The 12,794-nt window shown below is 34.1% G+C and overlaps 2 protein-coding genes across 2 annotated transcripts; one reads left to right on the forward strand and one right to left on the reverse strand.

Annotated features, from left to right (window-relative positions):
• Positions 1-230: 230 nt before the first annotated feature.
• Positions 231-6,910, reverse strand: LOC133175533 (uncharacterized). Its single transcript, XM_061310650.1, has 8 exons — positions 6,836-6,910; positions 3,990-4,384; positions 3,583-3,652; positions 2,927-3,084; positions 2,578-2,706; positions 1,622-1,734; positions 1,330-1,362; positions 231-1,102 (listed from the first exon to the last, which is right to left on the reverse strand). The coding sequence occupies exons 2-8, from the start codon at positions 4,360-4,362 to the stop codon at positions 1,049-1,051; spliced, it is 930 nt and encodes a 309-aa protein (XP_061166634.1). The 5' UTR covers positions 4,363-4,384; positions 6,836-6,910; the 3' UTR covers positions 231-1,048.
• Positions 6,911-7,139: 229 nt separating this feature from the next.
• On the forward strand, positions 7,140-10,846 carry LOC133175357 (ER membrane protein complex subunit 4-like). The gene is made up of 5 exons (XM_061310451.1): positions 7,140-7,213; positions 7,650-7,773; positions 8,099-8,252; positions 8,585-8,742; positions 10,517-10,846. The coding sequence occupies exons 1-5, from the start codon at positions 7,158-7,160 to the stop codon at positions 10,550-10,552; spliced, it is 528 nt and encodes a 175-aa protein (XP_061166435.1). The 5' UTR covers positions 7,140-7,157; the 3' UTR covers positions 10,553-10,846.
• The last annotated feature ends 1,948 nt before the right edge of the window (positions 10,847-12,794 follow it).

Consider the following 12,794-nt stretch of genomic DNA (forward strand, 5'->3'; position numbering starts at 1 on the left):
ATTTCAAATCAGAGCCAAAACTTAAATGACAATATTTCAAATTCATGTGTACATCCCCTCCACCCAACTCCCCACCCCTAAAAAAATTAAACAAATGGGTGCTTCTCTATTCAAAAAAAAAAAAAAAAAATCAAAGGATAAACTAACATCATTCAAAACAGTTCTCTTTTAACATATGTTAGAAGAAAAATGCAAAAAAGAAAAATACCAGCCCATATTTATTGTCAAAAAATTACAAGTACAATCCAAATTCAATTTATATTGAACAAAACTCAAAAACATGTCTGAAAATGAAATTCATAGAAATCAAAATTACTTTCAATTGTTCTTTCAATAAAAATCATAATACTCCTGCAATGTCAAGTTTCTTGGGGGAAAAAAAAAGAAAAAGAAAAAAACAAAAGAACAATAAGTTCTTCTATTGTAGTTGGCTGGGTTATTTTTTTTTTTTTTCAAATACTAAGTATACAGGAAGATCTACAATGAATTGATACTCCAACTACCCACATATGGTAGTCGAGGGAACATGAAAATTTTCAAATTGCAATACATCGATTACGAAGATCATCACCACACTCCATGATATGAACACCATATTTTAGAATAACAAATAATCTAATGGTAAGCCTTCTTGAACAAATCAGATTTACAACTCTGAAAACAAAATGAACTTAACAAGAATGATTCCTTAGTAAAATCCAGATCATGAACATGCTGATTCACATAAAGACGCAATACACAAAACAATTCCATCTTTTAAAAATTTTCAATGAATGCAAAGAAACGTGAGCATGTTATACACTCCAGTTCTGTACAAATTAATGAGTCACTGATAGCATGGTCATTTAAATGAATGATAAAAACAGTTCATATGCAAAGAAACAAGAAAATACAATGAGGAAAAATGTTTATACATTGTCATTATCCATTTATGGGAAAATATGTTACAGGTGAGGGTTAAATGAAAAGTGTGTGTCGTCACATGCCCCATTCTGTCCATTGGATCCACTCCCCAGTTGTAAAAGTTGTAGCTTCCTGATAATTACTGTTACTGACCATTTTCACTGACTTCATTACTCTCACCATCCACCAGTACAACCTCCTGTCAAATGAAGCAACACATGTCATTATTTTTGGGGGGGGAGGGGGGTCTAAGATTTCTTAAATCATGCAGTTTATAAAACTGACCAATTACACAGTAATAAAATCTTGTAAGACTAATTAATACACTATTTTGATTATTTTATTTCACTGTTTTTATGTATAACATAATGCCAAGCAAAATATAAATCTAAAGTAGATTAGCATAAATACAGTTTAAAGGTTTACCTCTTTAACTGTAACCTCTACTGTTTCTTCCTCCTAAAAAATAATCTTACTTTATAAAATATTTGTCAGTAGAGTTGAATAAATTAAACTGAGACCAAAAAAATTAATATCATGTTATATCTTAATAATAACATCATATTATTACGGGTTGTCATATTTGCACCATTTGATCTACCCGATAAGTACAAAATGGAAGACACTGATAGTGTTGGTCAAAAAACAATGGAGACCAGTACTCAACTCAAATAAGTTCTTTTGAGAACTCTGAAAGGAAAAGTGTGAAAATTTTTACCACTTTGTATATGCTGAGGTTATGTTCTTGCTGTGCATGCTGGCAGAGCTCCCATGCAGCTGCAAATTCGGCATTACATGTTGCACACGCCAGCTGGGAAGGCTCGGGGGACTCTGGATCAAAGAAAAAATTGCCATTAAGCAAGACATTCATATTTCTTGCTCCTTACACAATGTAAAATAATGGTTCTTTACACTGCATCACAAATTGAATCATTGGTCAGTTAAAATTGATATGAAACTATGAAAACAATTATTTATAAAATATGGGATAATCCATTAAAAAATTATCTAAGGAGTGCAGAATGTGACCAATTTTTTTTGACACCCCCTAGGCCCATGGGCCACAATACTCACCCGAGTCACTATGGCCCTGCTGTTTCTCATCATGATTTTTTCCATATTTACTTTGATCACCCAATGGGCCCCATCCTACCCTCCAGGGTCATGATTTGAACTTGAATCTACACTACCCGAGGAAGCTTCCATATGAATAATCATGGTTTTTCTTTTCTTGAGAAGATTTTTAAAGATTTTTCCTACATATTGCTATGTAAAACTTGAATTGCCCATTGTGGCCCCACTACCCCTGGGGTTATGATTTGAAAAAAACTTGAATATACACTACGTAATGAAGCTTTCATGTATGTTTCATAATTTCTGGCCTAATGGTTCTTGAGAAGATTTTTAGAAGATACTTATACTATGAAATTTTCAATAATTCTAATTTCCTCGAGAGAGAGGACAGGGTACTTCATTTGAATCAATTTAAAATTCTTATTATCCAGGATGCTATTTGACAAGTTTGGTTGAAATTGGCCCAGTGGTCTTTGAGAAGAAGTTGAAAATGTTAAAGTTTACAGATGGTTGTCTGCAAGTGTTGCATCTTAAAACCTGAGAATTGATTTTGGTGGCCATATCACAGAATAGGTAAATTAATCTGATCAGTAAACCTACCTGGAGGAGGGGTGCTCTGGCACTGACAAGAGATCTTCAGTCGACAAGGTGTCTTCTTGTGTTGTGCTAAGCTATGAAGACTGCTGAATGATGTCTTACATACACCACAAATCAAAACATCTTTGGCAGCTGGAAAATTAATATGCATAATGGAGTGAAATATCTGTGAAGCTTTTAAAATATAAAAATATAAAATCTACAGATCTTTACATTGCTAAATAAATGTTTCCTTTACTAATTCAATGAAACTTATTTCAAGCCCCAACTGTCATTAATCTGTATATCTAATCTCTCTAAAGTGGCCAACTCTTTCCAACATAAGATTGCAAATGAAAATATTGAGGTTTACCCTGTGCCAGCTGAGTAATAGTTTTGCTGGCTGGAGCGGTAGAACTATTTCCAGAGGTAAGATTGACCAATGTTCTCTTGATGCCTCCAGTTCCAGAGTCTGTCCTCATCTTCTTTGCTGGAGGTCCACTTTGTGTGTTGAGGAGACGTGATGCACCACTAGGCATACAAAGTTAGTTTTTGGAATGATAATTCCTTTTTTTTTTTAAACATATGTCTAATCTTATTTCACTTAACATACTTACAAGAGGATTCCAACTTATAACAAGTGAATATGAAATGGACTATACTGAAATTCTTATATTAAATTACATGCAAATCATGATATGCACTGCAACATGCAGTTACGCAATATCATAAAAAGCACAGTTTACAGGTTAATACTGTAAAGACTGTCTAATCTGACAGTGGTGCAACCTGTTTTACTGAGAATTCCACCCTTTATTTTCATTACCACCATTCTACTTTCAATGTTTTTTACACTGTAAAATCCAATATCCTGTCTAGTTTTGACACAAATCTTGTGTCCCGGAGCATGCTGGATTTGATAGTTTCACTATATTTTAATACACCGCTATGCTAACTTTAACCCATATTAATTCTATGCAAACATTTGAATGTTGGAGATATTTATGTAAAGGTACCATGGTACTATACCTGGAAGTCTGTGCAGTTGACGTAGTCTTTTGATTTGGTCTGTGCTTTGGCTCAGAGGCAATATTGATATCTATAAAAGTTTTGTCATATCACAAAATAAGAGTACAGATCAAAAAAGTTCAAGCTCTTGAAGAATATCAATGGATACAAGTACAGTCAAACCTCTTTAACTCAAACTCCATGGTACCGAGAAGAAAGTTCAAGATATCCAAGGATTCAAGATATCAAGGTTAGTACAGAGAAAAAGAGAGTACAGAGATTAGTACATAGAGAAAAAGTGACTGGGACTTCCAAATCACTTTGAGATATCCATGATATTTGAGAAATCGGTTTTCAAGATACCCAAGTTCAACTGTACTCGCATACAAGATAACAAAGCATGAAAATAATTGTCAAATAGCACAAACCTAGAGCTTGCCCTGCATAAGTCATTCCATCCTCAGCACCACAGGCTCGTCTGGCATCCAGCTGATTGCTGTATTGAACAAAGGCATATCCCTTATGCATGGACAGTCCTGTGACAATCCCATAACGACTAAAGATCCCTTCTACATCTTCCTTTGAAAGAGCAATAGTATTTAGATTTCCCACAAACACTCGGGACCTGGCTGTATTGGGGTCATTTGTCACACTTCCTACATTGGCAGCTGGCCCAGAATTATAACTTTGTGTACTCATTTGAGGAGCCATTCCTCTGGGAGCTCTGTGTCCTGGGCCCAATGGACCAGGTCCTCCATGCCTTGGGGCTGGTGGTCGTGGACGCATCATTCTTGGCATCATATTTCAAAGTTTTTAATTTTTTCTGCACAAAAAAAAGGACTGGCATTGAAAGTATTCTACATGGGTCCAACACAATCTCTTGATTTAGCAAGAATTACTCAGAATAGCTTGATAAAACTTTTTATATGCAGTTTTTCACAAAAATGTTTTTGTAAGAAACAGACAAAATGTCTCAAGTATTTGACTACTGTCTCATATACGTACTATTAAAAAAGCAACTCAAATCAAAGATAGTTCTAACACTGCAGTTTTTGAATACTTTTAAGCAAAAGTTGTATTGCCATTATTTGGGCAGCTGTACACCATGTTGTGCACACTGAGGCATACATAAGTATGACTGTTTCATGTTGTGCTAAATTATTACCAGTCAATTATCTTGTTGACCAGAATTGACATCCTTTATAATTTCATTCAAGAATTAACTCTGTAGTCAAACTCAATTGCTTTAAATAGCCCCAAAATTTTTAGGACTTTCGAGTTTTAAGTCTCTCCAGGAGATGCAATTTGATTAGCAATTTTCACATGCAATGTTTCAGAAAAGTTCAAAGTTGAATACTATAACCAGTGATTTTTCTACACCCAATTTAGGTCCGAATATCTGCCCTTTCCCCATTCAAAAATTACCGATTTTTTCCCAATATCAGTTGCTTTTTTTCCCAAAATAAAACCGTTGTTGTCCTTGTTATATTGATTTTTTTTATGTACGACTTATCTAAAATGGAACGCTATTGTTCTCGGTCATTCAGACTCTTAAAATAATAGTGAAGAACAGCGGATTATTTTGTGCATTTACAAATCATAGAAAAAACATCTTGTGTGCAAATACATCTTTAGAAAGTGTAAGATGCATGTGAACTGGAGAAATTTGTAAATCCAAGTACTAGTAGTTCTACAATAAGCATCCGTGATTCCAGGAAAATCAAATTGTTTCTACACCCAGCAGATGCAACTAATATTGCAAGGAAATAGCAGCAATCTGATTAGGGTAATTTAGAAAGCTTCAACGATTAGTTAAGAAAAAATGATTTGTTAAAAATCTTGTCAGATTATTCCATCTTCAATGGCTATTATGAGACGGATTTTCTCTTACGTCTACCATTACGCCCCCCCCCCCCCCCCCCCCCCCCCCCCACAAAAAAAAGAAGGAATGAAAATAATTAATGACAACTTTCAAAGATTTGTAAAAAAAAAAAAAGAAAGTTAAAAATGTAGAACTGTGTCTAATTTGTAATTTTGTAGTAAATATACTGAATAAATGATGTTACATTTACTTTTATATTTTATTTTACCTGTCAATTCAGATTAATTTCAATCATATAGATTTTTCCCAATTTGACACAAATGTCGATGATTTTTCCCAATTGTAAAGGCCCAGGCCACTTTTAAAAAATGTAGAAAAATCACTGATAACTGCATCAATGTGCGACTTTTTGAACCAGCAGTTTTTTTCTACCAATTGGGAATGGGTCCAGTATCGATTCAGTTGGGAAAATAGTGTCAAAATAGACACTGATGGAAAAGAGGGGAATTTTCTGTCACAACAACAAAGACAAAAGAAAATGATTGATAAAGAGGAAGAAACAAATATATATCCTAAGCGGTAAGTTGCAAAAAAGTGCCCTTCTCTTGCACCCCTCCATTTTCAGATCCTAGCTGGAACACTGTTACAACATGCGCCTTGACATTTTACGAAGGGATGTCTACTTTCGATTTAAGAAGAAGCGAAAAATTTAGTCAATTTGTACAGCGTTTACAATGTCATTGCACTTTGTTCTTTAACAGTTGTTGAATTGGAAATTTTTAGTCTCAAAATTGAGAAAAATTAACATTTTTTGGCATTGGGTATGGTACCATATCTAGGCTACCTGTACCAGTTATATAAGAAGAAAAAACCCTGTGAACATACTGAAAAAATAATGCATATAAAATAAAAGTGTGATAAAATAGGTAAATCAAACCATTCTGAATAGCTAAATAAAGCCAAATAGCTAATTCAAGCTATACAGCTTAACATTGTGCTGGACCTGCTACTGAAGTACAAGTTTTACTGACTTGCTAGTCTCGCCCTTGAAAACATAAAAAAAAGCTTTAAACTGTATTGTTTACACTTAATAATAAATCAGTTCATGATTCTTTGATCAGATCGTCAAACATGATACACCCAACAAAACGCAGCAGAGGAAACGCGGTCAACATAATCGTATCGGTTTCTTTACTTGTACTTCATAGAAATCCAAATCCAATATGAAATCAATATATACACAGAAACTGAGAAACATGTGAAATAATTGAAAGCACAGGTTTGAAAATGTGATGTTTTTAAATTTGTATATTTGATCATGCGCATGGCTTTTGAGAATAGCGCGATCTCAAAATGTTCGCAACAGCACATAGTTGCATAATTGGTTTTTACAAATGATCATTATCTTAGTAAAACATCGTTACTTTAACATTTCTTGAGCTGTAAACAAACCTTAATTGCTTTTTTCACAACAAAATTTAGTGCAGCATTCTACTCCATTTTTCTCGCGGGGAAATGGAGACCGATAAATTTCCGGTTTCTCTAAAGACTGGTTTGTCCTAGTAGCAGGTTAAAATTTTTAATTAATAATGAAGTATAGCAAATAAGAATCGTGTTTTTTAAAATTTTCCTTAATTGGTAGTCTAAAGAGGCTTAAAAATTCACAATGATCCATCAAATAAATTATTTTTAAAATCAAAAAACAACAGCAACAAAATCGGGTTCGACATTACAATTTTTTTCATGAGAGAAGACTACTGTGAAGAGAGAAATCATGTCTTCTAAGAGAAGGCTTCATAAGTGGTCAATTGATTTTACCGGACATGGAAGGTGCAGTTACTTATTTTATACAACTGCTTGTGTGTGTGTTGTTTTTTTTTTATTATTATTTTAGATATTCTTCATTTTATGCATAATTACTTTACAACAGAAAACGTTGATTTTCTCCGAAATTGTTTATCAGATTCATCCTTGATAAATTGCTTCTGTATTATTTTTCATCATTTGCAAATTGAGAGGGAACTATGATAATGAGATGTGTGTGTAAACTTGATATATTGTAAATTTACAAAAAAGTATATTACATGATCTTTCCGATGTAATATTTCGGTCAGTTGATTTCTGTTAAAGACGTGAAAGAGTCATAAAATTGAATAATTATATATATATATATATATATATATATATATATATATATATATATATATATATATATATATATATATATATATATAAAATATCAGTATTCCTAATTTTCAATTCATAGATCAAAATCTGAGAGACAAGCTGTTCTGGTCTCCGAAATAAAAACCCCAGTTGGATACACAGAGAGTATCGGGACTTTAGCTGAACAAAGTGGCAAAGACACAGACCAGAAAATTATAGATAAGGCAAGTACAGTTAAACCTTGTGATTGCGAAATTGATGGGACTGAGAAAAAGATTTGAGATATCGAGGGTAAAATACTTTAATAATAATGTGATTGGGACTTCCAAATCACTTCAACATCTACATGGTATTCGAGATGTTGGTGTTCAAGATACCAAAAGTCAACTGTATTAGATGTAGTTGACTAGTTGTACATTTAACATATCTGACAGGAAATATATGGAGATGATATACACTCTTCCATATCACACTTTAGCCCACAGGTCGATATTGTATTGGATTTTTCATTGGCTTGTTTACATATCCCCTTTTGAACTATTTTTACAGAGATCATGGGATATAGCCCTCGGACCATTAAAACAAATTCCTATGAATTTCTTCATCATGTGGATGGCTGGGAATTCAATCTCAATTTTTCCCATAATGATGGTTGGCATGATGTTCTTCAAACCCATACAAGCCTTCATTTCCATACAGAACAGTAAGTCACAAAGTGTGAAATAACAAAGTACCAATAAGTTTGTTTTTTAATGACCATTTCAGAGGAATGTTGCCTTTTTCAAAATCACACTCTCGGTGCTTGGTTTATTGTCAGCCATCAAGAGATACTATTATTTATTGAGATGCAAATGATAATATCAGCATAAACAAAGGAAATACACTGTACTTGTAAATAAGAAAAGAAAATGCCCCCAAAGCATTATAAACTTGATGAAAATTTTGATTTTTAAGTAAGCATAGGTACAAATCAATGAAAAGATAAAATTTAACTACAGAGTGAAATTTAAGGTCACGTATACCATTCTCTTTCAGCATTTGTTATGATAGAAGGATCACAAGCCTATATACAGAAATTTATTTACATATTTGGAAACATTGTCTGTGTGGCTTTAGCAACATATAAATGTCAGACAATGGGACTCCTCCCCACTCATGCCTCTGATTGGCTAGCTTTCATGGATCCTCAAAAGGTAAAGATTAAGATACATATTATGTAATATGTTACTTTTCATGTAGGATATTGTCCCCTGCTTTCGGGAAAGCAAGGGGGCATTATACCTGATTCGTCTGTCTGTCTGTCTATCTGTCAGTCTGTCCATCTGTCAGTCTATCAAATAAACTTTTACCTTGGTTATAACTTTTGAATGAGTAAAGATAAGGCTTTCATATTTGACGTGTACATTACCTGTGACAAGACCTTTCCAAATGTATTATTGTTTTTGACCCCATGACCTTGAAGTTTGACCTACTTTTCAAAAATTTTATCTTTGCTTATAACTTTTGATTGGAAAAAGATAGGGCTTTCATATTTGACATTACCTGTGACAAGACATTTCTGAACATGCTATGATTTTTGACCTTGTGACCTTGACCTTGAAGTTTGACCTACTTTTCAAAAAAATAACCCTTACTTTAAATTAGTCATAAAATTTGGATGAGAAAAGATAGGGCTTTCATATTAAAAATATACATTACCTGTGACAAAACCTTTCCAAATATGCTGTGGTTTTTGATCCTTGACCTTGAAGTTTCACCTACTTTTCAAAAAATTTATCATTGCTTATAACTTTTGATTAAGAAGAGATAGGGCTTTCATATTTGACATGTACATTACATGTGACAAGACTTTATGAAATATACATGTACTATGATTTTTGACCCCTTGACCTTGAGGTTTGACCTACTTTTCAAAAATTTTAACAATAATATAAATTGGTTATAAAATTTGAATGAGAAAAGATAGGCCTTTCATATTAAACATGTACATTACCTGTGACAAAACATTTCCAAATGTTTTATTGTTTTTGACCCCATGACTTTGACCTTGAAGTTTGACTTACTTTTCAAAAATTTTAACTTTGCTTTACTTATAACTTTTGATTGGGCTTTCATATTTGACATGTGTATTACCTGTGATAAAACGTTTCCGAGCGTGCTATGATTTTTGTCCCCTTGACTTTGACCTCCATGTTTGACCTAATTTTCAAAATTTTTAACTTTGGGGATTACTGTTGAATGACATATGATAGGGCATTCTTATTTGACAAGTGAATTACATGTGTCAAAAATCAAAATGTTTCCAAATGTTCTATGATATTTGTCCCTGTGACCTTAAGTTTGACCTAATTTTCAAGCATTTCATCAGTGTTGCTAACTTTTGAAGGAGCGAAGATAGGGCATTCATATTTGACACGTGCATTGATGTTGTTTTGAGATGTTATAATCTTTGCCATAACTGTTATTAATTAAATAACTTGTATCTTTTTTGTATTAAGAAAAGACACACAAACAAGCATTTATTTATGTGAGATAGTTATTTGATATTCATAAGCGAGAAAAAAATTTTGCGATCTGTGGTTATTGTTGTATATAATCCTTAACATTATAAATATATGTGAAATTAAAATTTTGGTGAGCAGACAGACTGGTGTAATTACACGAAAATAAAGTTCTCACTAATAAAAAGTGATTTACGGGTGATCATTTCTTTATCACATATACACATTTAGCTGGGTGGATTGCATTGTCTCAGTACACCCATCTGAAATGGGTATCTGCTTGTGCTGGGAGGTAACTCCAATGAACAGTTGCCCTATGCAGGGGAAGACATTGACTCTCATTCACTAAGCACCAAAGACACTAGATTAAAGCAGCGGCTTTACGAGCCTCATGTAATGTAGAAGGATTATTAATACACATTCATTTACTGTATCATCAAAGTTATTTAAAGATTTCTCATTTCAGAGAATGGAGTGGAGTGGAGGAGGATTCGTTTTATAAGAGAAAGAAATTAAATGTTTCCCAAGGACTACTGTTGTCAAGAATGGTGTAAAATACTTGAGAAGAAAATACTACCCTAGAATAATTTTGTAAAATATAATGTAAAATTATAATATTATAAATATTGAAGAAAAATACTGGCCAAGAAAATTGTTGTTTGAATTTGTGTATATTGAACTTATTTATGTCATGAGGAATGAAAATTATTGTCAAGAGTGTGTAAAATATGCATTTTCGTTTTTTATGTCAAGAAATCAGAAAATTGAGTGCAATAAAACGGAAAATACTATGTCATCAATAGTACATGAGGAAACTCATTTTTCAATATAATATTTTCTTGTACATTTTAAGTATTATGTTAAAAAGAAAAACAAAACAAAAAAAAAACAAGATGTGTTTGTGAAAGACTGATGCCCCGTATGGCAGCTTATGGCGAAGGTTAAAGTTTCTTCAAATGCAAGTCAAAATCCAGGCCAAAAGAAAAATGTTGATACCCAAAGAAAGGTCTTGTCTCAAGGAATACACCTGTGAAATTTGAAAGACGTAGATACAACTGTTCAAAAGTTATGGCGAAGGTTAAAGTTTTTAGCTCACCTGAGCTGAAAGCTCAAGTGAGCTTTTCTGATCACCCGTTGTCCGTCGTCCGTCCGTCTGTCTGTCCGTCCGTCCGTCCATCCGTCTGTAAACTTTTCACATTTTCAACTTCTTCTCAAGAACCACTGGGCCAATTTTAACCAAACTTGGTACAAAGCATCCTTGGGTGAAGGGAAGTTTAAATTGTTAAAATAAAGGGCCAAGCCCCCTTCCAAGGGGAGATAATCAAGAAAAGACAAAAATAGGGTGGGGTCATTAAAAAATCTTCTTCTCAAGAACCACTGGGCCAGAAAAGCTGAAACTTATGTGAAAGCATCCTGGGGTAGTGTAGATTCTAAATTGTTAAAATCATGACCCCCAGGGGTAGGGCGGGGCCACAATAGGGAATCCAAGTTTTACATTGAAAAATGTAGAAAAAATCTTTAAAAATCTTCTTCTCAAGAACCACTGGGCCAGAAAAGCTGAAACTTATGTGGAAGCATCCTGGGATAGTGTAGATTCTAAATTGTTAAAACCATGACCCCCGGGGGTAGGGCGGGGCCACAATAGGGAATCCAAGTTTTACATTGAAAAATGTAGAAAAAAATCTTTAAAAATCTTCTTCTCAAGAACCACTGGGCCAGAAAAGCTGAAACTTATGTGGAAGCATCCTGGGGTAGTGTAGATTCTAAATTCTTCAAATCATGACCCCCGGGGGTAGGGCGGGGCCACAATAGGGAATCCAAGTTTTACATTGAAATATGTAGAAAAAATCTTTAAAAATCTTCTTCTCAAGAACCACTGGGCCAGAAAAGCTGAAACTTATGTGGAAGCATCCTGGGATAGTGTAGATTCTAAATTGTAAAAATCATGACCCCGGGGGTAGGGCGGGGCCACAATAGGGAATCCAAGTTTTACATTGAAAAATGTAGAAAAAAATCTTTAAAAATCTTCTTCTCAAGAACCACTGGGCCAGAAAAGCTGAAACTTATGTGGAAGCATCCTGGGGTAGTGTAGATTCTAAATTCTTCAAATCATGACCCCCGGGGGTAGGGCGGGGCCACAATAGGGAATCCAAGTTTTACATTGAAATATGTAGAAAAAATCTTTAAAAATCTTCTTCTCAAGAACCACTGGGCCAGAAAAGCTGAAACTTATGTGGAAGCATCCTGGGGTAGTGTAGATTCTAAATTGTAAAAATCATGACCCCCGGGGGTAGGGTGGGACCACAATAGGGAATCCAAGTTTTACATTGAAATATGTAGAAAATATCTTTAAAAATCTTCTTCTCAAGAACCACTGGGCCAGAAAAGCTGAAACTTATGTGGAAGCATCCTGGGGTAGTGTAGATTCTAAATTGTAAAAATCATGACCCCCGGGGGTAGGGTGGGACCACAATAGGGAATCCAAGTTTTACATTGAAATATGTAGAAAATATCTTTAAAAATCTTCTTCTCAAGAACCACTGGGCCAGAAAAGCTGAAACTTATGTGGAAGCATCCTGGGGTAGTGTAGATTCTAAATTGTAAAAATCATGACCCCCGGGGGTAGGGTGGGACCACAATAGGGAATCCAAGTTTTACATTGAAATATGTAGAAAATATCTTTAAAAATCTTCTTCTCAAGAACCACTGGGCCAGAAAAGCTGAAACTTATGTGGAAGCATCCT

Source organism: Saccostrea echinata, unplaced genomic scaffold, assembly GCF_033153115.1.
Source record: "Saccostrea echinata isolate AGI-Se365-2 ecotype Australia unplaced genomic scaffold, CSIRO_AGI_Sech_v1 ptg000062l, whole genome shotgun sequence".
Taxonomy (NCBI): Eukaryota; Metazoa; Mollusca; class Bivalvia; order Ostreida; family Ostreidae; genus Saccostrea; species Saccostrea echinata.

What these genes read in the sequence shown, in the direction of transcription:
- LOC133175533 (XM_061310650.1), bottom strand. Translation starts at nt 4,362, where the DNA reads ATGATGCCAAGAATGATGCGTCCACGACCACCAGCCCCAAGGCATGGA. An exon ending in TATTACTCAGCTGGCACAGG is followed by an intron (nt 2,707 to 2,926) that starts GTAAACCTCAAT and finishes TTAATTTTCCAG; the next exon opens with CTGCCAAAGATGTTTTGATT. An exon ending in CCAGAGCACCCCTCCTCCAG is followed by an intron (nt 1,735 to 2,577) that starts GTAGGTTTACTG and finishes TCTTTGATCCAG; the next exon opens with AGTCCCCCGAGCCTTCCCAG.
- LOC133175357 (XM_061310451.1), top strand. Translation starts at nt 7,158, where the DNA reads ATGTCTTCTAAGAGAAGGCTTCATAAGTGGTCAATTGATTTTACCGGA. An exon ending in GATTTTACCGGACATGGAAG is followed by an intron (nt 7,214 to 7,649) that starts GTGCAGTTACTT and finishes TTCAATTCATAG; the next exon opens with ATCAAAATCTGAGAGACAAG. An exon ending in ACCAGAAAATTATAGATAAG is followed by an intron (nt 7,774 to 8,098) that starts GCAAGTACAGTT and finishes CTATTTTTACAG; the next exon opens with AGATCATGGGATATAGCCCT.